Source organism: Ailuropoda melanoleuca, chromosome 15 (assembly GCF_002007445.2).
Source record: "Ailuropoda melanoleuca isolate Jingjing chromosome 15, ASM200744v2, whole genome shotgun sequence".
Lineage (NCBI taxonomy): Eukaryota > Metazoa > Chordata > Mammalia > Carnivora > Ursidae > Ailuropoda > Ailuropoda melanoleuca.
The window spans coordinates 75,010,733-75,038,008 of NC_048232.1; the positions used below are offsets into that span (position 1 = coordinate 75,010,733).

General features: G+C 49.8%; 2 protein-coding genes across 4 annotated transcripts in view; one reads left to right on the forward strand and one right to left on the reverse strand.

Moving 5' to 3' along the window:
* Positions 1-27,276, forward strand: part of TBCD (tubulin folding cofactor D) — a 163,655-nt gene that overhangs the window by 35,798 nt on the left and 100,581 nt on the right. For all 3 annotated transcript variants that reach the window (XM_034644393.1, XM_034644394.1, XM_011233838.3), the window contains exons 10-13: positions 3,702-3,838; positions 5,095-5,155; positions 6,087-6,161; positions 11,753-11,847. In XM_034644393.1, coding sequence (XP_034500284.1) covers positions 3,702-3,838; positions 5,095-5,155; positions 6,087-6,161; positions 11,753-11,847 — 368 coding nt within the window. The remainder of the gene's footprint in view (positions 1-3,701; positions 3,839-5,094; positions 5,156-6,086; positions 6,162-11,752; positions 11,848-27,276) is intronic.
* On the reverse strand, positions 18,769-21,057 carry ZNF750 (zinc finger protein 750). Its single transcript, XM_034644395.1, has 2 exons — positions 19,619-21,057; positions 18,769-19,477 (listed from the first exon to the last, which is right to left on the reverse strand). The coding sequence occupies exons 1-2, from the start codon at positions 21,055-21,057 to the stop codon at positions 18,769-18,771; spliced, it is 2,148 nt and encodes a 715-aa protein (XP_034500286.1).

Genomic DNA, 27,276 nt, shown 5'->3' on the forward strand with positions numbered 1-27,276 from the left:
TTAAAAAAAAAAAAAAAAAAAAAAAAAAAAAAAAAGAAGTTGTTTATGAGACTAAATGTTAGTGGTTAGTTTCCAAAATGCCATGGAAAATTAATGTCCAGGGGCTCCTGGGTGGCTCAGACAGTTAAGCATCTGCCTTTGGCTCCCGTCATGGTCCCAGGGTCCTGGGATCAAGTCCCATATTGGGCTCCTTGCTCAGTGGGGAGTCTGCTTCTCCCTCTGCCTGCTGCTCCCCCTGCTTGTGCTCTCTCTCTCTCTCCCTCTGACAAATAAATAAATAAAACCTTTTTTTTTTTTTTAAGATTTTATTTATTTATTTGACAGCGATAGAGACAGCCAGCGAGAGAGGGAACACAAGCAGGGGGAGTGGGAGAGGAAGAAGCAGGCTCATAGCGGAAGAGCCTGATGTGGGGCTCGATCCCATAACGCCGGGATCACGCCCTGAGCCGAAGGCAGAGGCTTAACTGCTGTGCCACCCAGGCGCCCCAATAAATAAATAAAATCTTAAAAAAAAAAAAAGGAAAATTAGTGTTCAGTACCATATTAGGGTTCTCCAGGGGCACAGAACCAATAGGCTGAGAGGATGTGTGCATGTGTGTGCACAGACATTTCTAAAGAATTGGCTCGTGTGATTGTGGAGGCTGGCAAGTCCCGACATCTGCAGGGTGAGTAAGAAAGCTGGAGACCCAGGAGAGCTGACGGTGGCATTTGAGTCTAAAGGCAGGAAGAATTCCTTCTTAACCCAGGGGAGAGTTGGCCTCTTTGCTCTGTTCAGGTCTTCAACTGATTGGACGTGGCCCACCCATCCTGGGAAGAGCAATCTGGTTTATTCAGTCTGCCAATTTAAATGTTTATCTCATCCAAAAACCCTCAGAGGCACAGACAGAATAATGTTTGACTGAATATCTGGGTACTCTGTAGCTCAGTTGAGTTGACACATAAAATCAGTCATCATAGGGGCTATAAATGTTTATGTGCGAAGGGTAATAACTCAGTACCATAATTACTTTGTTCGGTTTGCATTTCCATGTACATTTAATGGAAGTCTATCCTCTTACTATTTTTTTGTCTCTTCTGTCTTCATTTTTTTTTTTTCCCATTTTATCTCCTCTGTTATATTTTTATTTTCTTTTCAGTGTCCTCCTTCTGTTGGCTATCTTCCCTTAATGAGGAGTAAGCCTGTCCGGCAGGCTGGTAACTCGCTGGGGCCGCTCCCTCTTCCTGAGGCCTTGTTAGGGTGGTCTTGTTTCTGTTCCTTTTCCCTGGAGCATAGCCCTTGCTCCTACAGCATGCTCCTCGCTTCTAGTGCACGGCTGTTTGGTCACCCTTGCTGGGCCCATGTCCCAGTGACTCCCCAGCATTACATGACCTCTGGGCTCAGCTCAGCTCTCAGCCTCCCAGCTGCTCACGTGGTGCTTCTGGGTCTTGCCCTGTACTCGCACATCTTAGGGGTTATCCAAGGGTCTAAGGAGATGTCTATGCATGATTATGGGTTTCCTTCATAGCAACTACTTTTTCTCCAACATCTGTCCCCGGATACTCACCATCTCTGTAGTTGTGAATTTTTTTCATCCACCAGGCAAGACTGCTGCTCTCTGCTTAGGCTCTCTTCTTGTGCTGCGATTTAGAAAGTACCTTTGGGGGGCGCCTGGGTGGCACAGCGGTTAAGCGTCTGCCTTCGGCTCAGGGCGTGATCCCGGCGTTGTGGGATCGAGCCCCACATCAGGCTCCTCCGCTGTGAGCCTGCTTCTTCCTCTCCCACTCCCCCTGCTTGTGTTCCCTCTCTCGCTGGCTGTCTCTATCTCTGTCGAATAAAAAAAAAAAAAAAAAAAAAAAAAAAGAAAGTACCTTTGGGGAGGAAGGGAGCTGTGAAGTTGGGGTGCCCCTGGGCACCTCCTTGCTGTGAGGAATGGTATCCCGGTCTTCATTGTCATCTCTTGTGTGCCAGTGGCTGGTTTAGGACTTTGATCCAGGTTTTGTAGTTGATGGCAGAAGGGTAAATCCAATGGCAGCCTAAAGTCTATCATCTTTGTAGTTTCTGGTTACTGCGTACTTTTCCTATGAAATAATCAACCTGTGTACTGATTTGAGTGCTTGGGTGTGCCCCCCCGACCCCCACCCATGGTGACCAGTCCCCATCCTTAGGTGACCTAGGGGCTTTCCAAAAGTCACTTCATTAACATAACTGAAAACACCTTAATCCAGAAATGGAGAAAGACCCAATATATATTTCTTACTGTAAATGACAACATCATAGTTATGTAACAGTACCCCAGAATTTAGCAGCTTAAAATGATGCATTTTTAATGTCCCCATTTCTGTGGATTGGGAATGGCTGTCACCTGGCTGAGTCCTGTGGTTAGGGTCTGTCTAAGGCTTCACGAAAGTGTTGGCTAGCGCTGCTGCCATCTCAAGGCTCCACTTGGCGGGGGGGTTGGCTCACCCTAGCACGCTCAGGTCATTGTTGGTAGGACTCCATTCCTTGTGGGCTGTCTGGTGGGGGCCTCCCAAAAGGTCTTGCCGTGGGGCTTTCCATAGTGCAGTGCACAGTGGGGGGGGGTGGCTTCTGAGAGGGGTGGCAAGACGGAGGCCACGGTCTTCCTGAGCCTTCTTGAGAGGAGCATCCCCTCGCTGCTGTGACTTTCTTGTCAGAAGGAGTCACTGGGTCTGGGCTGCACCAAGGGGAGAGAATTGCAGAACATCAGAAGGTGGGCCTCCTGGGGCTGCCTGCCACCGCCCTTGTTTTACGGGGTTGGAAACTGGTCCAGGGAGTTAATGAGCTGTTGAGGGCCACAGTTAGCAGTGCCTGGGCTGGTGTCAGGTTCTGTGCTCTGTCTATGAAGCTCCAGTTGTCTGAGTTTGGGAGTCAGCCTCAGGCCGCAGCCCCCAGATGCAAAATGTACCTTGACTTGGGCACCTTCTGTGCTCCAGGCAGTGTCCTGATCCAGGGCGACCTGCCAGTCTGGCCCATGCATGCTTGCCTCAGTGTGGCGCGCTGGTGCCCACCTTCCAGGTGGAAAGGTGGTGATGAAGGGCCTTTGTGCACATCCTTGCATCTGTCCCGTCACAAGCCTCTGGGTAGGGCCTCCTTGGAACTGATGGGGAAACTGTGGTGGCCAGAGGTTCAGGAGTTGTGCAGAGTCAGATAAGCCGGCCTGTGCTGGTGCCCTCATGGCACACGGATGATGCCTGTGGCCTCGGGTTGTGGGGAGGAGGGCTGTGGCTGCTGGAGCTTGAGAGGGAGGCTCTGGAGACTGCAGGAACTAGCGGTGAGTGAGCTGAAGAGTCCAGGGTGGCGAAGGGCCTGGGGGGCAGTAGGGACAGGAGGCAGAGCGCCTTGTAAATAAGGCTGACGCCCACGGGACCCACGAGTGCCCTCCCTGCTGCTTCTGTTGGGCGTGCTCCTGCAGTCCTGCTCTTTCCCCGCCTTTCTACCTGACAGCACCCAGCACTCGAGGATTTCTGAGTAGCACAGTCTCTGTTTTGTGGTTCAGATTGGTCTTCTTTTCTTGGCAGCCCTTGTGGACGCTAGCTATGACTCCATGTGCTTTCCATCCTGTCTCTAAAACACACAGAATTTTCACAGGCATTCTTTAAGATTCTAAGGGACACCAAATTACTGATTTCAGTCGTCAAGATAATTTCTCTTTGAGGCTCCAGCGGAAGTGGCAGCAGGTCTGAGGCAATATGTGTTTGTGCAGGTACCAGCGTGGCTGCCGCTCGTTGGCTGCTAACTTGCAGCTCTGTGCCCAGAGTCAGAAAGCGTCGAAGGTGCACGTGGAGACTCCCGACAGCGATGGAGACTATGACGTCCCCGAGGAGGTGGAGAGCGTGATAGGTGGGTGAGGTCCCTGCAGCCTCCTGGTGAGCCTGCAGTGGGCCTGCTGCCCTCTGGTCCTGGGGGTGCTGGCGAGGCTTCTCTGAGGTGCATTTAAATGGCTGCATGCCTTCGTCTCCTCTTTGTGCTGGCATCACGTAGCCTTCTGTGACCTTTCCCACCCTCACGTTTCATGGAGCTTGTGGCTACTGGCCTGCGGTCCTGTTGCCCACGACCATTTGGGCCCTGGACCCTGTCATTCTGTTTACTGTTTGCTTCCCATATGTGAGCCCTCGTGTTTCTACCTCAGTACACTGCGCTCAGCCCCTCCATGCCTTACCTGGGTGGGTCTGGCCCATGACCTCAGGCCTTCTCTTGGAGAGATGTGGAGTGGCGGCTTTCCTGGCCCCGTGCCACACACACCTGCCGTGTCCCTCCCACTGCAGACCTGAAGAGCTCTGGGCCCTGCCCTACTCTCACCCAAGGGAGTGTTTCCTGCTCCCAGAGCGGGGCAGAGCCCCACTGTAGCAGCCTCACACACCCTGCCAGCCTTCTGCCACCCCTCCTTGTCCGGGTCCTCCTGCCTCCACTGTGGGCTCTCCCACTGTCGTTTAGCTCCAGCCTCTGTGTCCATGAGGGACAGCATCGCACCACCTCTGGTGCCGTCTCGCTGCTTCTCACGTCCATTCTCCCCCCTTCACAGCGAGCTTCTGGCCAGAGTTGTCTACACCTGCTGCTCCCCCCACCCCTCAGGTCCTGTAGTGCACTGGTCACAGTGAACTTGAGCCCTTCACAGGCTCCTGTGCCTTCCTCCTGTCCAGCCTCCTCCCCAGGCTGCTTGGGTGCTGTTGGTCAGGGTTTCCGTTGACTGGGACTTGCCAGGCCCTTCCCGAGAGGCCTCTGACATCTCCCCACTTCCTTTGGGCCACACTGGGTGGCTCTTCCTTGAGTCTGGCCTGCGCCTGAGACCCCAGTAAGCGCCCCTTTTCTGCACCGTCTTGCAGACACTGATCTCTGGGAAGTCTTCCCCACTGGTTGCTTTCCTCCCGGTTGGGTGGATCTACTTTTTAGCAATTATGGCAACTGTCGGTTTTAAATGATTGTTTAAAAACAAAGAAAAGGAAATGTTTTTTCCTTGTAATTAGAATTAAGATTTTTAATGTGATTCCCTTCATGGTGCTCATGAGTGACACCTTCAATCTGGGAAACAAAGAACTTACCTAGAACAGGGGTGAGTACGTGGAGCTCATGGTCCCGGCCTTCCTGTGTTCTTGCAGAGCAGCTGCTGGTTGGGCTGAAGGACCAGGACACCATTGTGCGGTGGTCTGCGGCCAAAGGGTAGGTGCCTGCCGTCCCACTGGGGGGAGCTGGGCCCGGGGCTGATGGCTTATGAGTGAAACACCCCATGGTCTGCTGAGCACTTTCTGTCATTTAGCACTTCAGGTGCGATTGAGAGCTGTGAACAGCTTAGAGGTTTTTAGAAGGTGGAATGTTTTTTTCTAATATATGTTTATTGCTTTATGTTCTAATTTTAAAGATCATTACTGGGGAATGAGGCTTCTTCATTTTCTTGCCTTTCTGGCTGGAGTGGGCAGAATTATAAGCATGCCCAATTTGCCTTTTTTTTTTTTTTTTTTCTTTACCTTTCACATGTTCCTTTTCTTGCTCTTCCATGTCCTCATCAGCACAGCCCCTATTCCCTGCCCAGGCAGGCACAGCCCCCACGTAGCGAGCAGGTGCTAGCCCAGCCTTATCTAACCCTAGAGGCCCTGAGAGGGGAAGTGGTGTTCATCTTCTGTTATGCCTGAGGGAACGGCCTGCGGAGAGGTGCCCTCATGGGGAAGGCGTTCACTTTGGCAGCAGGCAACCTCTGAACCCAGAGTCACATGTGGTTGGAGTGGGATGGGCTGGGAGGGATGCTGATCCAGTCAGAGCATGTCTAGTGTGGATGTGGGGTAGCCCGCCAGGTGGGGGGTGGTCTGGAGGGGTCAGGCCTGGTGCTGGGTGCCACTGACCATCAGTGGCGGGCTGCTGCCCTGTGGACACAACCCCCCCTTTGTCTCCCTCCCTCAGGAGATGCCTGTGTCGGGTCTGTTTATGTCACTAGGATGAGGCCTTGTGTAGAGCAGAGTGTGTGTGAGGCCCACTCTGGGTCTGCCTCTCTTTCCCATTCTCGGAGGGAGGGGAACTTGCTGGGGATGGTTCCTCGTTGATTGTGCCCCTCAGAACGGGCGGGTGATGCTGACGGAGTGCCACCTTTCTTTTTCAGAATTGGTAGGATGGCTGCAAGGCTTCCCAAAGAGCTGGCGGATGACGTGGTTGGGTCCGTGTTAGATTGTTTCAGGTATGTGAGAAGATCAAAGGGAGACCCGTTTCTGGTTAAAAGCAGTGGCTGGGGCGCCTGGGTGGCTCATGGGGTGCCTGGGTGGCTCAGTCGTTAAGCGTCTGCCTTCGGCTTGGGGCGTGATCCTGGGGTCCTGGGATGGAGCCCCACATCAGGCTCCTCTGCTGGGAGCCCTGCTTCTTCCTCTCCCACTCCCCCTGCTTGTGTTCCCTCTCTCACTGGCTGTCTCTGTCAAATAAATAAATAAAATCTTTGGGGGGAAAAAAAAAAAAGCAGTGGCTGTTCTTTCACTCTATCCTTTTACATTTTCTTTCAGCTGAGCTATTTGTCAGAGCCTCCAAAACCTTTTTGTTTTCCTCTTGAAGTTAAATTTGAGAACTCTAGTTATTTCTGTCATATTTCTTTTCTTTTTTTTTAAGATTTTATTTATTTATTTGACAGAGAGAGAGATAGCCAGCGAGAGAGGAAACACATGCAGGGGGAGTGGGAGAGGAAGAAGCAGGCTCCCAGCGGAGGAGCCCGATGTGGGACTCGATCCCATAACGCCGGGATCACGCCCTGAGCCGAAGGCAGATGCTTAACGACTGCGCCACCCAGGCGCCCCTATTTCTGTTATATTTCTTTTATCAGCTTAGATCCCACTATGTTTAAAAACCTTAAGAAAAAAGTGGTTTTGAACATGTACATGTGTCGATATCATCCTTCGAAGAAGCCCGGGGTCACTGAGGTGACATCCAAGAGAACGTCTGTGGTGAGGCATGTTCTGGATCTGTGGTAGCCGCTAGCCACATGTGGCTGTTGACCTTATAAAGAGGCTAGCATCACCCAGGTCTGAATTCTGCTTTTGTTTTTTTAATTCTACATTTTGTTTAGTTTTATCGGATTTAAATTCAAACAGCCGTGTGTGGTGGGGCGCCTGGGTGGCCTCTGGCTCTTGATTTCAGCTCAGGTCATGATCCCGGTTGAGGTTGTGAGGTTGAGCCCCGAGTTAGGCTCTGTGCTGGGCGTGGAGCCTGCTTGGGATTCTCTCTCTCCTTTTGCCCCTCCCCCACCCCCCCTTAACAAAACAAAGACAATAGTCACAAGTGGTAATTGTGTTGCATCTGGCTTAGCCTTTCCAGAGGCGTTTGGGTGGCCCTTGGCCGGCCCGTGGTGTGGGTGTGGGTGGGGATTGCGGGTCCTTGGGATCTCAGCGCGGGTCCTGTAGGCCAGGGGGCAGGGCAGAGATCTAGGTAACATAGGTGTGCTCTCGGGTGCACTCTTGGGTGCAAGGCATGTTTGGTACGGTTTGTCCCAGAAGCCTCTTAACTTTGCCTGTGGAAACCTCTCTCTGGGTTTTGGAAGCAGGTGTTTCTAAGAGGGGTGTTGTTCTTTGGGCCCCAGTTGCTTTTTTCCTGGGCCGCCCGTGCGTGCCTGTAGGGAGAGGAGCTGTCTGCACTTCTGGTTGCTCAGTCTTGTGCCTTAGTTGCCGAGGCTGCTCTGGGAGCACCCAGAGCACGTGTGCTTCCTCTGGGGCAGACTCTCTCTGGCGCTTTGTCTCCGGTCTGCTCAGCGACAGTTGGAGGAGTGCAGGGAACAGGATGTCAGGTGTCACCTTTTTCAGAGTGATGCTGCTTGTGTGGCCAGTGTTTCTTCAGTGGAAACATTCCACCGTTGTCTGCCTCGTAGGCAGCCTGCGTTCCTGCTGTGACTCTGGAACGCCTGTGTTGGGGAAGGAAAGTGCTCCCTGTCCACGTGAGGATTCTGCTGGCTTGTTTTAGGGTATCCTCTTGGGACTTTGCTGGTGGCGTGGTGATGGGTGTGCTGGTGAAGCTGGATCCCGCTGGTCCTGAGCACGGAGGCGTGAGTCCCTGGGTGGTGACTGGTGGTGGCTCTTGCATGGTTGTGCTGGAGCCCTCCTGCTCTTGGGAGAGGGCAGCGCTTTGAGCCAGGCCTTGGGAGGGTGGAAAGGGCCAGCGTCCTGCACCCTCAGCCTTTCCTCCCTGGCCCCTTTGCCCAGGGCACTGCAGGTTGGCCTCAAGTCTTTTTCTCTTTTTCCTTCCTGAGAGCATTTCTGCATGGGGCCTCTGATGGTTTAATGCGTCTCTTTACCCAGCCCTCCCTCAGGCTCTTCCTTGCCCAGCCTCCTTCCTTCCTTTCCCACCTGCCCTCTCTGGCACCCTATTGGCAGCATCCCCAGTACCAGCTTTCCTGGTGGTGGCTGTTCTAGTGCTCCTGTGCCCCCCTCACTCCTCTGGCCACTGCACCTCTGCCTGGGGGCCTGGGGCCCTTGCCCTGGGGCGTCTCCATCAAACTCCGAGAACGTGGTTTCTACTGGCCAGACATATGGTCGTTTGTCCTGGCCTGCACCCGTGGTCTGCTTCACTCATTCTTGTCAGTTTAACGTGCAGACACTTCTCTGCCTTTGTCTTGTCATTTTAATGAGCTCCTCCAATTTTTGTATTTAGGTTGTGGAGGATAGAAACTGTCTTACCGCTCTTGCTTCCCAGGGCTGGCAGCCTAAAGTGACAAGCAGGATGATGGGGGGAAAGGACCTGAGTGCAGAGGCAGCCTCTCCCTGGATGGGTGTGAAGTGCCTGATTGCAGAACCTGGCGCAGAAAGGAGTCACCCCCAGACCAGAATGTTTGAAGACCCTGAGAAGCAGGAGCCTGTTGGGTGGAGGGGGCATGCGGTGGGGTGGGGGCTGTCGTACTGGCTGGTGACCTGGCACAGTTGCTGCTACGATTCTTGTCCCTCCTTTTGTGTTCTCCTGGTACAGCCTTTTCTGAAAAGCTCAGCACAGAACATTAATTCCATTAACTGAGCATACCCCACTCCCGGGACTGCCCCTTCACTCCCTGCTCTGTTTCCAGGCCAGGTTATGTGGAATGAAGCTACACATGTCCCCGGGGGGCTTTACAGTGAGCCGCACAGGACCCGTGTGAGCAGCATGGCTATCATCCATTAGCTGCTGCTCGCTTCCCGATGTCCCGCCCCCTGGGTATGCAGCTATCCATTAGTACCTGTGCCCTACCTGCCCCCCTTCCTTAGAAAACAGTGGTTTAGCCCCTTGCAGGCCCAGCAGCATTACCTCAGGGCAGGACCCCAGAGATAGTGTATGCTAGACCCAGCAGTCTGGTCCACGGCAGAAGTAGAGAGCCTGCGGGAAGAGGAGAGCAAGGCCCCATTGGCCTGGCCAGGGTCCTTGTGTTTGCCATCTGAACTCAGCTGCACAGGGGGTCTCCAGTTGGCAGATGGATTGCAGCCCCGGGTCCCAGGTCCCGGGTGTGCTGTGGGTGCTGCGACTTGTCAAAGTCTCTGTGACATTGGGAAACATTTGGTGGTACCCTCGTGGCCCCAGGGAGCAGCCCACCGTCTCAGCAGGATGCACCACATGGCTCCTTTCCATTCTTCTCTTAGTTTTGTCTTTTCTTTTAATTGGGCAATATTTTACTTAAAAATTCAAAATGAAAGGAAAGATGGTGAAATGCCTCTCTCTGACCCTCCCCTGCACACAGTGTCCCCTCCCCCTCGTACCCCAGGGGTACCATTTTTCCAGTGTCCTTCCAGGGCATTGGATGCCCAGGGGAACAGATGAATGAGAATGTCTTTACCATCCCTTCTACGCTGACGGTCGCTTGCCCTCTACTTGCTCCGCTTGGTCACCTCTGAGGTCATTCTGCTTTGTGCTTCCTACTGCCCTTGGCGGTCTGAGGCTAGGGTCCCTGAGCCCTTCTTGGCTTTTCTCCCTTGAATCTACCCGCTCTTGGCTGTGCTGTGTGCTGGTCTCCACTCATCTGTGACCCTGTACCCTCCCAGGGTTGCCCTATGCTTGGGTCTGGGGCAGAACTTGCCCTCAGCCACTTGGCAGAGCACTAGTGTGCCCTGGCTCAGCCTATGCGGTGTTACTAATGTTGTTATTTTGCACGATTGTGTCCATGTCTGCTTGTGTGTTTTGGGCCTTGGGGAGAGTGTATGGGGCAGAAGTATGGCCACAAGCCAGGCGCGGTGCGGGGGAGGCACTGTTCGTGAGTTCCCCCTGGAGCGGGTGGAGTAGGGGCCAGCAGGGTAATGGTCTTCCTTGTTCCCCCTGAGGCCGCAGGCCTGACAGAAGGCCATGCCACTTTTCCATAGTTGTTGTCAAGCAGCAGTCCATTTAGTTTGGAAACAGACATTGGTGTAGCTGGTGATTGTTTTATTGATAATTGAGTCATCATAATGCTGATCTTTTATAAGTTTCTTTAAAACGTTATCAAATCTTACGAAAAGCATAAGGCATCTCTTTCCAGTTAAAATCCTAAAAGACACAAAGTACAATATTAAATTTTGATATGGTCAAATAGCATTTGGAACAGACATTTAAAAACTGGAACTTAAAAATTTATAATTGGAAGTAGAAATTGGCACTGGGGGGGCGCGCCTGGGTGGCACAGCGGTTAAGCGTCTGCCTTCGGCTCAGGGCGTGATCCCGGCGTTGTGGGATCGAGCCCCACATCAGGCTCCTCCGCTGTGAGCCTGCTTCTTCCTCTCCCACTCCCCCTGCTTGTGTTCCCTCTCTCACTGGCTGTCTCTGTCTCTGTCGAATAAATAAATAAAATCTTTAAAAAAAAAAAAAAAGAAATTGGCACTGGTTGATGGTAAGGTCCACAGGGCAGCAAGTCTGTCTCAGGGAGTCCATGTCTGCAGGCCCTGGCACATGGGTGGGACTTGCTAAGTGTCTGTTGAGTGAACAGATAAGCCTACACTCTCTCCTTTCTGAATGTCCTTGTTGCTAGTGAGGAATGCAATTCAGTTGGTTTTCTTAAACATTTCTTTGCATCAGATTGATGGATTTGGAATAAGAAAGAGCCCTACAACGTCTCTTGCTTTTTGGTGAAGTGAATTTCCATGTTTATATTGGCAGCCAAATGTAGAAACTCTCAGGACAGCTCTTATCAATCTAAGAAATGCTTCTCACTGATCAAGATGCCAGGGGTACAGTTGTAAACAAGAGAGCTTCCAAACCACTTCAGGAAAAATTTTATTAGAGATAACATTTTACTATGACTTGATTAATTGGCATAATTGTTTATTAAAAGCCCGTGTTTCAAATAGTACAAAGCAGTTCTCTAAATGGCATTTCATTCTAACTTTTTAATCTTTACTTTAAGCCAGGAAAAGAGGAAAGGAGGTCTCCTTGCCCCTTTCTGCTAATGTAGTCTAGCCTTAATTTGATAGACTCCCTGTGCTGTGCGGCCCCAGGTTTTAGTGCCTTGAATGGGGTGAGTCACCGGGTGTGTAGTCAGCCGGCACACGCTGCTGTGGCAGGAAGCCTGTGTAGAGCCTGGGTGTCTCGCTGACACCCCTCTGTGGACTGCTTTCTCTGCTGGCAGCATGTGGAGCCCACCTAGGACCTGTGTTTGTCATTGGGAGATCTGAAGAGAAGTACTGAACACAGTGCTTACCTTCAGTTAAATTGCAGTATGTTATTTCTTCAGCCACCTGACAGTTGGAAAACTCACGAGCGGGTTTTAGGGAGGCTCCCGGGCACAGGATCTGCATCTGCAGTCTGTGTACACGGTGGGAGAAGCTGGCATGAGCCCTGCAGTCTCAGGCTTTCTGTGTGTCTCAGTTTTCAGGAGACGGACAATGCCTGGCATGGTGGCTGTCTGGCGTTGGCAGAACTGGGCAGAAGAGGCCTGTTGCTCCCTTCTCGACTCGAGGATGGTGAGTACTGCACACGTTTGCTCTGCGTTGTCAGGACTGTTTGTAGCATGTTGGGTTCTTCACTTCACCACGTGATTTCAGCATGGCCTGCCATGAGTACACACCAGGCCTCTGCCCTCACTGCCTAGTGCATTTGTGTGCAGGAGAGAGCAGAATAGACCTTCCTTCTTGTATTGACATTTCTGATTTTCTGACTGCCTCTTCTCCCTGCTGTGAAGTTTTACTATGACAGATAATACTATGTGTTTTGATTTGGAAAGCCACGAACCATTCTAATATCTGAGATTTTCTTGTCCCTCAGGAGGGGTTTTCACCCCTGTGGTGGTGCTGTTGCCTATTAAGTTATGCACTGCTGCTGTATTTATCATGTGGAGTGACATCATGGTCCCCTGGGAACAGGGCTCACACCAGCATGGGGGTGGAGGGCTGGAGGAAGCATGGTAGCAGGCCTGAGCAGGGGGAAAGGGGCACGGGGCAGCAGATGTAGAGGGACCACTGAGCTCCAAGCCTGCATGTCCCGGCTGTTGGGCCTAGACATGTGGAGGTGCAGCATGGGGCTGTGGCGATGTGAAACCCAGTCTGACTGGTGGAGATCAGCTCTGGGTGTAGCTGGTGGTGCCTCTGTGGACAGAAGGGAAGGATACCTGTGAAGGATGGAGAAGGCCCCATCCTGGGCTGTGTCACCACAGATGCTCCATACCATGGGAGTTGACTTCTGTCCAGAAGAAAGACATCTGTGCAGAGACGGGTAGGGCCCTGCATCTTACTCAGTAGCACCTGAGCTGTGGGGTGTCAGAAGTAATGGCTTTGCACTTCGAGCTGTGAAGCGTGAGGAGGGCTCTTAGACCCTCAAGATTCTACTTAATCTTTCAGCTCTACTGAGATAAAATTTATATACCGTGAAGTTCACCCATTTAGAGTGTACAGTTTAGTGGTTTATAGTGTATTTACAGAGCTGTGCAACCATTATCGTAATCTAATTTCTGAATGTTTTTATTGTCCCCCAAAGAAACCCTGTGCTCAGGCGCAGTGATTACCCATTTCTCCTGAACACACCCAGCCCCAGACCACAAATAATCTGCTGTCTCTCTAAATTTGCCTTTGCTGGTCATTTCTTATAAATGGAATCTATGATAGTGGTCTTCTGCCTGACTTCTTCCACTTAGCGTGATGTTTTCAAGGTTCATCTGTATTATAGCATGCAACAATGATACTTTGTTCCTTTTTATGGATAATATTCCGTTGTATGGATACACCACACTGTTTATAGTTCATCAGTTGATGGACATTTGGATTTTTCATCTTTTGGCTATTATGAATAACACTGCTACGAACATTTGTGTGCAAGTTTTTGTGTGGACATATGATTCTAGTTCTCTTGGGTATCTGTCTAGGAGTAGAATTGCTGGGTCATGTGGTAACTCCATCTTTAATTTTTTGAGGAGCTGCCAAATTGTTTTCCAAAATGGTAGTACCATTTACATTTCCACCAGCAGCATGTATGTGGGTTCCAGTCCCTCCACATCCTTCCCAACGCTTATTTTTCTCTTAGTGGTTTGAAGTGGTATCTCATCATGTCTCTAATTTGCATTTGTGTGACTGACGATTGACTTTGAGCCTATTTTCATGTGCTTGTTGGCCATTTGGATATCTTGTTGGATAAACATCTGTTCAAATCCTTTGCTCATTTAAAAAATTGGGTTGTCTTTTGTTGCTGTGAGTTCTTTACGTATTCTGGATTTACGTCTCTCACCAGATATAGGACCTTTAGTACTTCTCCCCATTCCATAGTTGTTCTTTCACTTTCTGGTTGGTGTCATTTGCACCAAAGTCCTGCATTTTGATTAAGTCCAGGTCACCAGTCTTCTGTGTGTGTGTGTGTCACAGACAAGGTGAAATCCCTGTCTGGGTGGTTCCAACTCTAGTTTAACTTGAAGGACATAGAGCCTTTTCTCTGCTTTTTGTGCATGAGACTGGCTGGTGTGCATGTGGCTATCATACCTTGTGATGTTGAGGTGCCCACCCGTCACTAGCTGCTGGAGTGAGAGAATGTGGGTGATGGTGTCATGAATGCGAAGTGTCAAGCTGTTGCTTAAAATCTAGAAGATGTAAGGTGTGGTCTTCCCTTGACTGGCTGGCTGCCTCCAGACTGGCGACATCATCCATGTGCGCTGAACCCTCTTGCAGGCCCTTGCTGTGTCTGGTGGGGTCTTAGGGAGCTGTGCTGTCTCCTCCCTGAGAAGGATATTGCCAGGCCTGGGGAACAGTGATTTTTGTCTTGGCGCAGGCTCCTGAGGTGACTGGGGCTAACATTTGTTCCTCCTTCTTCTTCTCTTGCTCCTCAGACTGGATAATGCCAGTTGCCCTATCTTCAGGTTCACTGATTCTTTCTTCCACTTGCTCAAATCTGCTGTTGTGCAGCTTGCCTGAAGTTTTCATGTCTGCTACTGTGTTTTTCAGTTTCAGAATTTCTATATGGTGTCTTTTTATAGTTTCTGTCTTTTTATTGATATTCCGTGTTTGGACATTGTTTTCTTGGTTTCCTTTAGGTCTTTGAGCATATCTGAAAGAGTTGATTTAAAGCCTTTGATTTTAGTGCAATGTCTGGGCTTCCTTTGAGAAATTTCTCTGCTTTTTCTTTTGAAATATATGTGTACTTTTCTGTTTATGTGCTTTGTGGTTTTTTTGTTGGAAACTGGACATTTTGAATACTATAATGTAGTAACTCTGGAAATTAAGTTCTCCCCTGCCCCCAGGGGTTTGCTGTTATTGCTTATTATAAGGTGATCCTGTCTATTTAGTGACTTCTTCCAGTCTGTTTGCAACGACTGTATTCCTTGTTGTGTCTGGTCACTGAAGTCTTGGTTCCATTATGTGTGCAGACAGCCAGTGACCCAACAGGTTTCCTTAAGTGCTGAAATTTTGTAGGTTCTTTCTTCACTAAGCACTCTCTTGGTTTCTGTAAGTTTTTGATGAGATTTCAGAGTTCTGAACAAGTTGAGTCTGTCAGCTTTGCTGGCCTCGTGGTGGTTTTGGTGGAGGGACCGATTTGTGGACTTCCCTACTTTGCCATGTTCTGTGACATCATCCAAAAACTAGCATTTGACTAGCATTCCAGCATTAGCCTGGGTCCTCTGAGCAGAAGCAGATGCTGAGACAGGATTAAATATGTGGAGATTTTATTAGGGAAGTGCCAGTGAGAGAAAACAGGAAGGCTGGCAGAGCCACTGTCTGGCCCGAGTGCTGTGGGGTAGGGGTGGGGCCGGGGTCCTCAAGCCGAAGTCGAACACAGAGGTGGTCCTCTGTCCCCAGAAGGGACCGCGCTCGTGTTGCTGCTGAACTCTCTCCCTGGCAGAGGTGCCGTGGGGCCTGGAGTCAGCCTGCTTTGGTGGGTGGGGCCTGGCTGTGACTGCAGCTCTTTGGCTGCAGAGTGCCAGCCTCTCCTGACCTTGTCACTCCCCATAAGCTTGTGTACCTCAGATCCCAAGGGAGCAGCTGGGCCCTGGGAGGGGTTGCATTTTCCAGTGTTCCTGACACAGTTCTGGCACCTTCCTGTTCTGAGGACCACGTGCCTCACCTATTTTTAACCTTTGTGCATTTTCAACTGTTGGACACTCCAGTCTGTAAGAAAAGTGCATGAAGGGAGCTGAGATGTCTCAGAAGAACATGCAACTCTCGATCTTGGGGTTGTGAGTTCGAGCCTCACATTGGGTATAGAGATTGCTTAAAAATAAATAAAAAATTAAAAAAAAAGAATTGAATACTGTGAGCCGTCTTTGACTCCGTATGTGAAGTGGTTGTCCTGCCTTTCTGAGTTAAAGTGCTTCTCTCCTTGATGAGTGTGTGTGTGCTTCATCTCATACCCACACGTGCCCTCCTTCCCCATGGAGTGTGGCGTTGTGGTGGAGGGTAGAGCTGGTGGTGGGGGCAGACTGCCACGGGCTGCCGGGAAGGCTCCTCAGAAGGGTTGTTGTCTTCAGTATGAATTCAAGGACCCCTTTAGCTTTATTGAGATACAGTTCACCTAACATGCAGTTTACCTATTGAAGATACGTGATTTAATGGTTTTGGTGCATTATTTTTAAAAAACATTATAGAATGCATGTAACATAAACATTCGCCTTGCTGACTATTTTTAAGTGCACAATTCAGTGGTATCAATCAGATTTACAGTTTGTACAACCAATATCACTATTTCTGAAAACTTTTCATCATCCTGAACAGAAATTGTGTCCTCATTAAGCTCCCCTCTCCCCTCCCCTGCAGCCCCTGGTAACCATTCGTCTGTCTGCCTCTATGAATTTGCCCGTTGTAGGTGCCTCACACAGGTGGAGTTGTACATTTGTCCTTTTGTGTCTGGCTTATTTCACTGAGTGAGAGGTCTTCAAGGTTAATTCATGCTGTAGCACGTGTCAGAACTTTATTCCTTTGAATGGCTGAGTAATATTCCATCGTATGGATAACTACATTTCATGTGTCTGTTCATCTGTCAGTGGATGCTTGTGTTGCTTCTATCTTTTGATTTGTGAATAATGTCGTGAATATTGGCGTACACATACCTGTTCGAGTGTTTGTTTTTACTTCTTTGGGGTGCTTCCACTATGTAGAAGTGGAATTGCTGGGTCGTAGGGAGATAATTCTGTATGTAACTTTTTGAGGGCTTATTACTTTTGATATGTAAAGGTTAAAAACTCTGAGCTCTTAAGTTGGGTCACAAGTGAATACAGAGGGTAGAATAGGTAAAAAATCAGCAAGACTGTTTTTTGTTACAAAGACCTAGGACTCCATTGTACCTTTTTTTTTTTTTTTAAGATTTTATTTATCTATTCGACAGAGAGAGAGAGACAGCCAGCGAGAGAGGGAACACAAGCAGGGGGAGTGGGAGAGGAAGAAGCAGGCTCACAGCAGAGGAGCCTGATGTGGGGCTCGATCCCAGAACGCTGGGATCACGCCCTGAGCTGAAGGCAGATGCCCAACCGCTGTGCCACCCAGGCGCCCCTCCATTGTACTTTTAAAATTATTATTATTTAGAGAGAGAGAGAGGAGAGAGAGTGTGGGGAGGGGGGAGAGGCAGAGGGGGAGGGAGAGAGAGAGAATGTCAAGTAGACTCCTTGCTGAGTGTGGAGCCTGACACAGGGCTAGATCCCATGACCCTGAGATGATGACCTGAGCCGAAATCAAGAGTCTGATGCTTAACCGACTGAGCCACCCAGGCGCCTCCATTGTGCTTTTAGAGACAGACCCCTGCTGGAGCCACCCAGGCGCCTCCATTGTGCTTTTAGAGACAGACCCCTGCTGGGGTCTCCATGGCTGTGTCTGTGATATGTGACCTTTGGGGGAATTATGTGAGGAGGGATCAGTCACAAAGCTCCCCAGTGAAAATCTGCAGGTAGTAAGGGCCTCTGCCTTCCCCAGGAGCTCTGAGGTGTGCATGTCCTCCCAGATGCACTGTTGCGGGGGGGCTGGATAGTTGTTACCTGTCCTGGTTCCTCTTCTTACACTTAAGATGATTCCTGACACTTTAGGGTGAGCTGTAAAACATAGTGGTCTCAGAATCTTTGGGCTCTTGACATGGAAGGTCTGTGTTGTTGTGCGTAAAACACGAGGCGAGAGCTTGTCTGTAGGGTGCCAGGCTTTGGGTCCTGAACCTGGAACACAACCTCTGATGTATGGTTTTGCTTTCTGCAGAGTGTTGACTTGCTGGAAAGCAGGGGTATCTTATTTTTGTTCTTTGTCAAAACATTTTGGTGTACGAAGACGAAAGAGCCCTGGCATGCTAGTGAAGGGAGGGCGCGTGTTCCTCAGGTTTGTGTTGTAACAGTAGGTGTTTTGGGTTAACGGCGTGTGGTTGTCTGAAGTCACGTCCCAGCACTGCACTGCTGTGTGCACTGGCCCTTTGTTGATACCTCAGGTGATGTGTCAGAGGACAGGGGCTCTCCTGAAAAGTGGGAGGAAGGGGTCCTGTGAAGGCCCATGGGGTGGGGCGTGCCGGTGCTGATGGCCTTTTCTCAGGTGGCAGTTGTAGGAACTGAGCCTGGGGAGCCCCAGGTGGGTGTGTGTGCCCAGACTTGGTGGCTGCCAGGTGCTCTTTTTCTGTTGAACTGCTGCCTCAGCTCATTCCCCTCCTCATTGCGTTTGTTTGTTATGGCAGACTAAAGCATCACACAGAGTTCAGGGATTCTTTAAGTCACCTATGAGTTTATTGGAAAATTAGCAATATATACATCATTTTAGAAAGTGGAAAATGAGGCTGAATGAGTCGGGAAGTTCACTGCAGCATCCTGAGGAACTAGAACACGCTAGCAGTAGCTGCACCAGCAATACGCTTCTCTCTGCTGGAGAGAAATTATGTGTATAAATAGCCTCTTGATGTTTGTATGTTATTCACTCATAACAAATCACATAGTTTTACATAGGGCACTTTAATGACAGTGCTGGAAATGTTTTCTCTTGGCGTTTTTTTCAGTAATTGTTATTTACTTGAAAACACACAGTAGATTCGATAGCAGAACAGCTAAAGCAGTTTGTTTTAGTGCTAAGGTATTTATAGGAAAAGTATTTTTAAAAGCTTTCCTATAAGGTGGCATGTACCTAAAAGCTGTCTCTTAGTCTGTGTACTCAGTGTGACATTTACAAAAACAAAGGGCAGTGTTTAACTGCTCAGTCTTAAGGGTACGAGTCATTTAAATATTTTTACAACCAAGAGGAGAAGCACCTTTGAATCTTCATGCTCAATATTTACAGAAACTGAAGTTGCAGCTTTTCTTCCTTTCCTTTTTTCTTTCTTCTTCTTTTTTTTTTTTAGAAGAAAAAAGAAACTGCGTTGTAGAAATTGACCAGATAAAGCAAAGGCGCCAGATGAGGTTTGCTGCTTTGCAACCAGCTTGGGAAGGTGTGTCTGCACCCCGCGAGAGCTGGGCACTAAGACACCCGTGTTCTTTTCCGAAGAGTGAACACTCTGGCTGTGTCGCTTTGCTTCGTCTTCTTAGTTCCTTGCTGGGACTTCCCGGCATCCCTTGGGCTTGTCCTCTTCTGCCCTCTGGATCTGAGGTCACACTGAGCCTCCTGGCTTTCCGTGGCGCTGAGAGCGGGTACGTCTTGTTGGCAGGTGGATTCCGGGGCCGTGGGCTCTACATCGCCCACCCGGACGTTCCCGGGGCTGTAGGCTGCCAGTTGGCAGAGGGCCACGGCCGCCGTCTGCTTCTGCTCATCGCTGCTGTCCACCGCTCTTGTGTCCTGGGCCCTCACAGTAGGGGTTGTTGATGGCACCTCAGCAGCGTCAAGGCCATTTTGATTTGCCTGAGTGTGGTCTGGCCCGTCTTCAGAACTTTCCATCTCCGTGTTTTGAGCAGCTGTGGTGGCGGGCTCTGCCTCTTGCGGTGGGCTGTGGAAGGAAGGTCTTGGAGTCAGGGCATTGCAGGGATCTTTCACCGAGAGGTTAAGAGGCATGTCCTGCAGCTCTGCAAAGTCCTTGTACACAGGGCTGTGAGTGGCTGGTTTAGCCTCCGGTTTCTTGGAGAGGTTCAGCGGAGCTGTCCTGGAGCCGTCCTCTGGGCTGGAAGGTGTGGCCTCTGTACCATGAGAGGCACGTCCTGTCTCACCTGGAGCATCTCCGTTCATGGCGTCAAGGCTGGAAGAGGCAAAGAGAGGCCTTAATAGGAACCTTGCTTAGAAAAGCTACTGTCTAAAGCATTTTGAGCATGTATAAGCCTGGCTAATTGAGCACAACCAGAGACATGCTTTGGAGATTTTGAAAGTGAAATTTTCTTACCTTTTTGGAGACTTGTCTCTGTTTTCCAGAGCTTGGGAATGTGGGCACTCTGTGCTTTTCTTGACAGGCTTGAAGGCTGTGAGGCTGTGTTCGGGCTGATGGAGTCTTCCCAGGGCACTGGAGGCTGGCTTGTCTGAGAGGCTGCACAGCCCGGCACACGGCTGACTTGTCTGTGTGAAGTTGGTGGGACTTGGCCTTCCTGGGGACCCTGTGGCTGCGCTTCCTGCTCGAGGGCTCATTTTGGTTCCCTCTGTGTCCCTTTGCTCATCTTTGGAGGAATCTTTAGCCTCGGGAGTTGGGCTCTCCTTCTCAAACTCGGTGTGTTTTTTGTGCGTGCTGGAAGGACTTGACTTGGAGGGACTCAAGGCCGGGTAGAGCAGGGCGGCCTCATCCAGTAGGTGGGAGCTTTGATCTCTGGAAATACCCGCGACAGGTGGAAGTCTGAGACCGTAGGAGGAGAACGCAGACTCTGGTCTGTAAAACCCATAAGGAATTGGCAGGTTGGAATGATACTGCTGAAAGAACCTGTAATGGTCATATGCCGAGGGGGGATTCAGGTGCTTCGGGACTGGCCCCGGGGGAGGCAGCAAGTGCCTCTGGTCTTGAGCCCCGTAGACGGACAGCAGGGGGGCCTCACACTCTGGTGAGTTCCCAGCAAGTAGGTAGGGTGAGTAGATGGTAGCCAGTCCATGCTCTGTGTAAAAGTGTGGCGAGTACTCTGGGATCGCAGGGTGCACGTAAGGGGAAATGGCACTAAACCCTTTTGTAGAAGGGATTTTGTGTGGGAACTCTGGTGGGAGGAAAGGTGAGCCAGCTTTCCATGGGTAGCTGGGAGCGTGGAATGCAGACTTGGTGTGGAAGGAGGTGGCTTTGGCCGAGGGGTTGGGCAGTGCCAGCAGTTCCGGGGCCTCAGTGTGTTCTGGCCCTTTTAGTCTGTGCTCTCCCACTGGGACAAATGCCGAGGGCCGCACAATGCCTTCCATAACGGGCTGGGTACCCCTGCTGGCTTCTGGGGCTGGACTCAGGGGTGCTGCTTCCTCATGGAGAGCAGGCTTCTGTCCTGGGCACCTGTGGGGCCCACGCGCGTGCAGTTCCAGGTTCTCCTTCACGTCATCCTTGGCGAGGCTTTGCTGGAGCTTGGCATCAAAGTGTGGGAGCCCGTTTGCGACGGGCTTGGTGGAGGTGGGCTTTGCTGCCGCATCTGGCTGATTGGGTTGCTTAGGATCCAGAGAGTTAGATTTGGGGCACTTAGGGATGCGGTCCTGCTCTGACACTAAAGTGATGGAGTTTTTGCAGAGACCGTACTTCATGTGGTTGAAAAGGTGTGATTTTTCATTGCATGTGAAAGGACACTGGAAACACTTATACTTGAAGGGCTTTCCTGGAGGCCTTGGGATGTAGTGCGGTTTTTTTGGTTTTCGCTCTTTGAGAAGACTCATGTTCTTTCTTGTGGTATAGGCGTTGGTGTTCTCTCTGGTCCGAACACTACTGGCTCCTGTCTAATTAAGATCTGGCCGTTGCCGCTTCTCCTTTGCTTTCTTTCCAAGTGCTTCTATTTGCAGACAGCTCCACGTGCCGTGGGTCTGACAGGGGAAGTCTTGCTCATTGGGGCTGGGTGCTGCAACAGAGGAGCAGAGCCTATTAGCCCAGCTTCGTAATAGATCACCTAGAAATATGGAGTCGTCACCACCCTCGTCGGTGCAAGGATGAGATGAGCAACTGCCCCCTACTTGTAACCTGGCCGCCAGCCCCCATGATGTTCCTGTTTTCTCAAGTCTGACCTGAAAGTTGTCTTGGGGTCAAGAAGAGTATGGTGTGTTAGTGTCAGCTCTGAGATCACCTGTAGTTCTTTGAGTTTTGGGAATCTTTATCCTGTGACCTGAGGCCTCTGATGCCAGGAAGGTTGTAGACTGAGGCCAAGTGACTGTTGGGGCCCCCTCCCCCCAACCCATGTCCATGCAGTCTGTAGTGCTGGTCTGACTGCGCTGACCATGACTATAGGGGCCCAGCCTGCGTGTGACACTCACATTGCTTACTTAGAGCCGGGAAGGTCTAAGTGTGACATGTAGTCAGTGCTCCTTGACTGTCCTGTCCTATTTAATCATGTTGTGTTCTACGTGTGGGTACTTAGAAAAGAATGTTTAAATATACGGTCCCACCCTGCTGCTTCCAAAATCAAATGAAAAGTCAGCTTTATCAGTAAGTTGCATTTATGCTGTCTCAAATACAGATGTAAGTGCTGTGTTTATGTTGACTCAGATGGTTTTGAGATGCTATCAAGTTGAGTTTCTGAGCCCTGTGAGGGACTGAACATTCTCCCTCACTGCTGTTTCCACCGCCCACCTCATGCGCACTGTGGAATAAGTTCTTGCGCTCACCCCGCGCCTGCCCGGCCAGCAAACACAGATGTGTGTGGACAGCTGAGAGCATGTCCGGTCCAGGGCACCTGTCTGCCTTTCCTGGCCTTACCTCCAAATGGTGGTGCCTGTTTGAGAGATGGTTGGATCGTGGTAGCCTTTACCCTTTGGGAACTGGGCCCTGGGCCGTCCTTGGCAAAGTCCTGGGCTGCAGGTGTCTCTGGCCTTTTATACCTTCCCCCAGGGCCCTCCTCTCCCTGATGCCTACCTCCTCCCAGGCTTAACCAGAGGTCTCAGCCTGGTTTCCTTCAGAGGCTGCTCCGTACACCCCTGGGGCGCTCTCTCTGCCTCATAACCCGAAACCGAGAACAAAGACGTGAGTTCTGGGAGGATCTCGCATGGCCCCTGCGGCGCGGCTGAGTGCCCCGGACCAGCCCATGGAGTGACTGTGTCTAGGAGCAAGTGTGTGGGTGGGGAGGCTGGAGGGCAACGGGAGGAGTCAGGGCCCGCTCTTTTACTCAAGAGCTTCAGCTTCTAAATGTTTTCAAACAGCTTAAAAGTAAAGTTAAAAGGAAATGATTTAACAAAACTGTTTTCAGATGTCGTTTTGCTTTAAGGAATAGGCAGGTGAGGTCAGTCCTGAGTCTCGTGGGATTTCGTGGATAAAGCATCACCTTCTAGACATTGGGCGGTTAGAACGTTCATCTGGAAAACAGCCTTTTAAAAATAGAGAAATACATATGGGAAATTGAAGAGACTTGTTTTCACAAAATAAAATGTAGTTTCTCTGAAATGCCTCTCCTTGTCATCCTACACACTGCGATGAGGTCATCGGTGGTGTGCAGGAGGGGTGGAAGCAGGTGGAGTTTGGGTTTTCACTCGGCTACCTTAAATTTCTGAGAAAGCGCTCTGATTTTATTCTCTGCAAACTGGTTTCTCTGCTCATTTATTCATATTCCTTAAAAACACAAAGAAGCGCTCCCCCCACCCCAAGAAACTGCTTTATCCTCAGCCATTGTTTCCAAAGATGTATGTTTACTAAGAAGTGGTTTCTGCTGATGTCTGTGGCCCTTCTGTTGGGAGGAGTTTCTGCAGAGCAGTAGTGGTGAGGCATATATTTTGGGTGAGAAATGAGATTTTTGGCAGCCCTATGACCGTGACTGGGTGGGGGGGGTGTCCCAGAGCCCTGGGGGGGTTCATTGGCTCACCCTGCCCCCGTCCTCTTGCACAGCGTGGCAGTGTCAGAGCCCGGCATGTTAAACTTGTAAGCATAGCTTTGCGTCTTTCTAAACTTCCCCTCTTATTAAAGGGAAAAACGTGAAATGACTTTTTATGAGTTCAGCCCATACCTTGGGGGGTAGGTATGCTCTGGGCTATAAAAGCACAATTTCCTTGCTGCCTGTCAGGAAGCGATTCCAGCCAACCTGGGCCAGCTAGATAAGTCAGCGGGCGTGTGCCGGCACGTCTCACCATGCTCCCTGGTTCTGAAGGCGTGAGAACCTCTGCAAGTCAGGTTCCCATGATTGTATAGGATATGTTATGGCAAAGATCCGAAAAGTGATTTCATCACTAGCTGGAAGCATCGTGATCAAAATGATGACAGTTGCAAAACTTTATCAAGTGTGAGCCCGGAGTCTAGCGATACTGAGAGTGGACACAGATACCCACTGCCAGCATCCAAAACCCCGGAGCTCAGATGAATGAGAAATTCCCTCAGGATTTAGGAGAATGATTCAGATGTGTTAAATAATGGTGTATTAGTTTTAGAAGCAGTATTGTTTAGCACTGCTGATCCTTTTAGGCAAACACGTAAATAAACCTATGTTAAATTTATCAAATATTTATAGGAGGCAATTTATATTTAAGTTATCTTAGTGTTAGCCAGAAGAATAATTTGGGTAATAATTGGTTTTATGTTAATATACACTTTTTTCAGCCAAATGATGTCATGTGTAAAGTTCTGGTCTGCATTTTTGTTCTCTGTTCAGTTAGCGCCCAAGAACAGTAAACGGGTTCTCCGGGGATCATGCCAGTGCCCTACAAGGTGAGAGTATTCCGGGGCTGACCTGTGGGAAGGGAAGCCTGTGATGGACTCACAGGTGCAGTAGTGTCAGTAACTTTGGATAAACTGACCTCTCAGGGTTGCACAATTCACTAATTAAAACAGCTGCTTCAGATGCCGAAGGAGATGGGTGTATTCACTTGGTCATAAAAAGGCAGTAATGTCAGAGAAAGAAGTGAGTTAAAACTGAGGCTATTGTAAGCTTTCGAAGGGAAGAGCCTATCTAGCATGATGTCAGTCTGCGAGTTCTGTGAGGGTTACCAGGGTGAAGGAACTCAACCTGACTGCCGGACCTCGTCAGTCTTGCCCTCTGTAGGGACGCGGTTTGTGACAGTCTCTGCCAGGCCAGTTTATATCCGCTGGGCTTGGTGCTTGCTGGCAGCTTCTGGTGTTAAATATTCCGAAAAAAGGGTATTGTTGCCAAAACAACACAATCGAGAGCTTTAACCCTTTGTAGTAAGTTTGGGTTTGCATTGAGAGTGAGGTTTTTCTAAAGTGCGGAGAGGTGTTTCACACAGCCTTTTCCTGGAGATGGCATGCGTCTGTCTTAGTTAATCTGTATCTGGAGAGCTGCTAACCATGCAGGACCCTTTGATTTGGCCTTTGTTAGAGAACCACAGCGTTAGCACGTTTTAAAGTTCAGATGTTAGCTTGGTCCTCAAAGGAGGTTTGTGTGTCACAATGATGTTTACTCTTGAGCGGCAGGAAGTGCTGGGAGCTGCTCCTCACGCTCCGTCCCTCGCTCCGTCCCTCCCTCCGTCCCCCCCTCCGTCAGGCTCAGAGAGGCTGTCACTGGTCTGTCCTCCGCCTGCCTCTGTGACCTCCCTCTCCGAGTCCTGTCAGACTAGGTGACCCGTGTACACTGCGTCCACACTGAGGGGGGCTCCTGGGGGGGTGGTGACTTAAAGCCACACACAGGGCCCTGTGTGAGCTTCCAGAAGTTTTCCTGTTTTATTTAAAGATGGCCCTTTTATGACATCAAGCATTTTAAACTTCTGCTTGTGTTGAACTGATGTACTTTTTTGCCTTAGAAAGTGCGGTGAGCCGGCCCTGCTGCTGCATTTCTCCTCTTGCTGGGCTCCTGTTCACGGGCCGCCCGGCGTCTGGGCATAACTGCCCACACAGCACTTTGAGCAGCCTGTGGTTTCGGTTGGCCACAGGGTTTTGTTTGCTTGTTTTTGAAGTTCTAAATTGCCAATGCACTGTCTTTCGATAGGTTCCTAAGTGTGGACAATTAATGTCGTTGCCAGTTGTTAAGATAATAGTGAGTGGCTGGCATGTTTAAAAAGTTTCTAAGGAGTTTGAAATCCAAAAAACAGGAGAAAAAGATTTTTTTTTTTTGAACTTTGATAGGACACAATAGAGGTAATTATAGCTTAGCTTTATAGGACACTGGTGTGACGGACTGGCCAAGTATGCTTGTCATGAGTGTTACCCTGTGAACTGAACTTATGGCTGTAATGGTCCCTTCGGTGCTGTCCGGCTGTCTGGCAGGGAGCCTCGTCAGGTAGAGCGTTTTGAAGGGCATGCTATAATTACAATATTGTGATGTGGCGTTATTGCATAACCCAAGGACACGCCATTGTCGCCTACCCACTGGGGTGTCGCAAGAACGAGATTTGTGAGTTTTACTCCAATTGAGCTTTTCCAGTGATTAACCGCCACTCCCTCCCAGACTCTTGGTTCTTTAAAATGAAGGATAAACTTCAGGACAACCATGACCTAGGGAGAAAGACAGTTTTCTAGAAGGTAGTTAGGAAGATTGGAAAAACAACCAGGTCTCTTTCTAGTTTCAGCCAGAGATCCCAAGTTACAGACACACGCTCTTACTAGTAAACGTACACAGCTTTAACGTTAGACAGCCTGTCACTAGAGCCAGTGCCCCTCAGCGTCCCTGCCTCGTTTATCCCGAACTATACCAGTTTGAGGCACTGGGAGGACTTTGTTAATGCAAAATAAAGATAATAAATGTAGACAGAATTTGCTTAAATAAAGTGTGGCTTTGGTCAGACTTGGCCATTTGGTCAATAATTGTTGTCATTACAGGTTTATGAGAAACTTTGTAAGGGGAAAAACCTCTTTCTGTATACTTAGGTATCCTCGTTGGTTTTGTTCATTTTGTTTTGGAAGCACATGTCAAGACGGTACTTATTTTAACGGCTTCTGGGTGGCTCAGTTGGTGAAGTGTCTGCCTTCGGCTCAGGTCATGATCCCAGGGATCGAGCCCTGCATTGGGCTCCCTGCTCAGTGGGGAGCCTGCTTCTCCCTCCCCCTCTACAGCTCTTGTACTCTCTCTCTCTCTCTCTCTGTCAAATAAGTAAAGTCTTAAAAAAAAAAAACAAACAGACAGTACTTACTTTAAACTTCAGAAAGTTTTAAAATTAACCTATAAGTTCAGCAATTGTCTAAACACATATGTATATATGTTTACATGTGTTTGTATATACATGACTTTAATGTTGAAATTTACTGTAGTTTTAAGGTAAGGAACAGATAAGCACTTACATACGTTTGAGTTTTAGTTTAAATTTTATGTAGAAAGGAGGACTTAATTTCCAAATAAACTTGTTCGTACTCTTAGAATAAAGTGTAAGCCTTATTAAAAGTTTTGTAATAATGGTCTCCTTTCCAGCGATGCACCTGCTGGGTCCTGAGTAATCCTCAGAGAATAGAGCAAGGCAGAGCAGAGACCGGGCAGGTGGCTCACTGAGCCAGATAGATAGTTCAAGATACATCTGAGAGCAGTTTTGAAAGAAAACTTGAATTTGAGAAGAAATGGGTACTTACCAGAGACGGGCAGCGCTGGGAGCGGTTAGGTCGGGAGTCGGTGGCTGACGGTGCCCAAGAGCAGGACCTGTTCTCACGCTCGCTCGCTGGCTGAAACTGGAGCCGGCTGCTGCAGTGGGAGGGGTTTAAGTGTAGGAGTCGAGCCCTCGGGGCGTAGAGATGCACCTGATATTCCTCCTGCCCGCAGCTACGATTCATGTGTTTGCACCCACCGAGCTGCTCAGGAGCAGCGTCACCAGCGGGTTGGCAAGCCAGGCACCACCTGTGTGCCTCATGGAAGCTCCCTGCTTCGGTTTGGAGAGTGCCATTTCAGTGCTGCCCGGACGTTCCTGGGCTGGAGGGTTAGATGTGTTTGCGGTTAGAATAGTGATTGATAGGGTGTAGGTGGGACTCTGACCAGTGTTCGATGTTGTAACAAAGACATCATGTGTGAGATCTTCAGAACCTCCAGC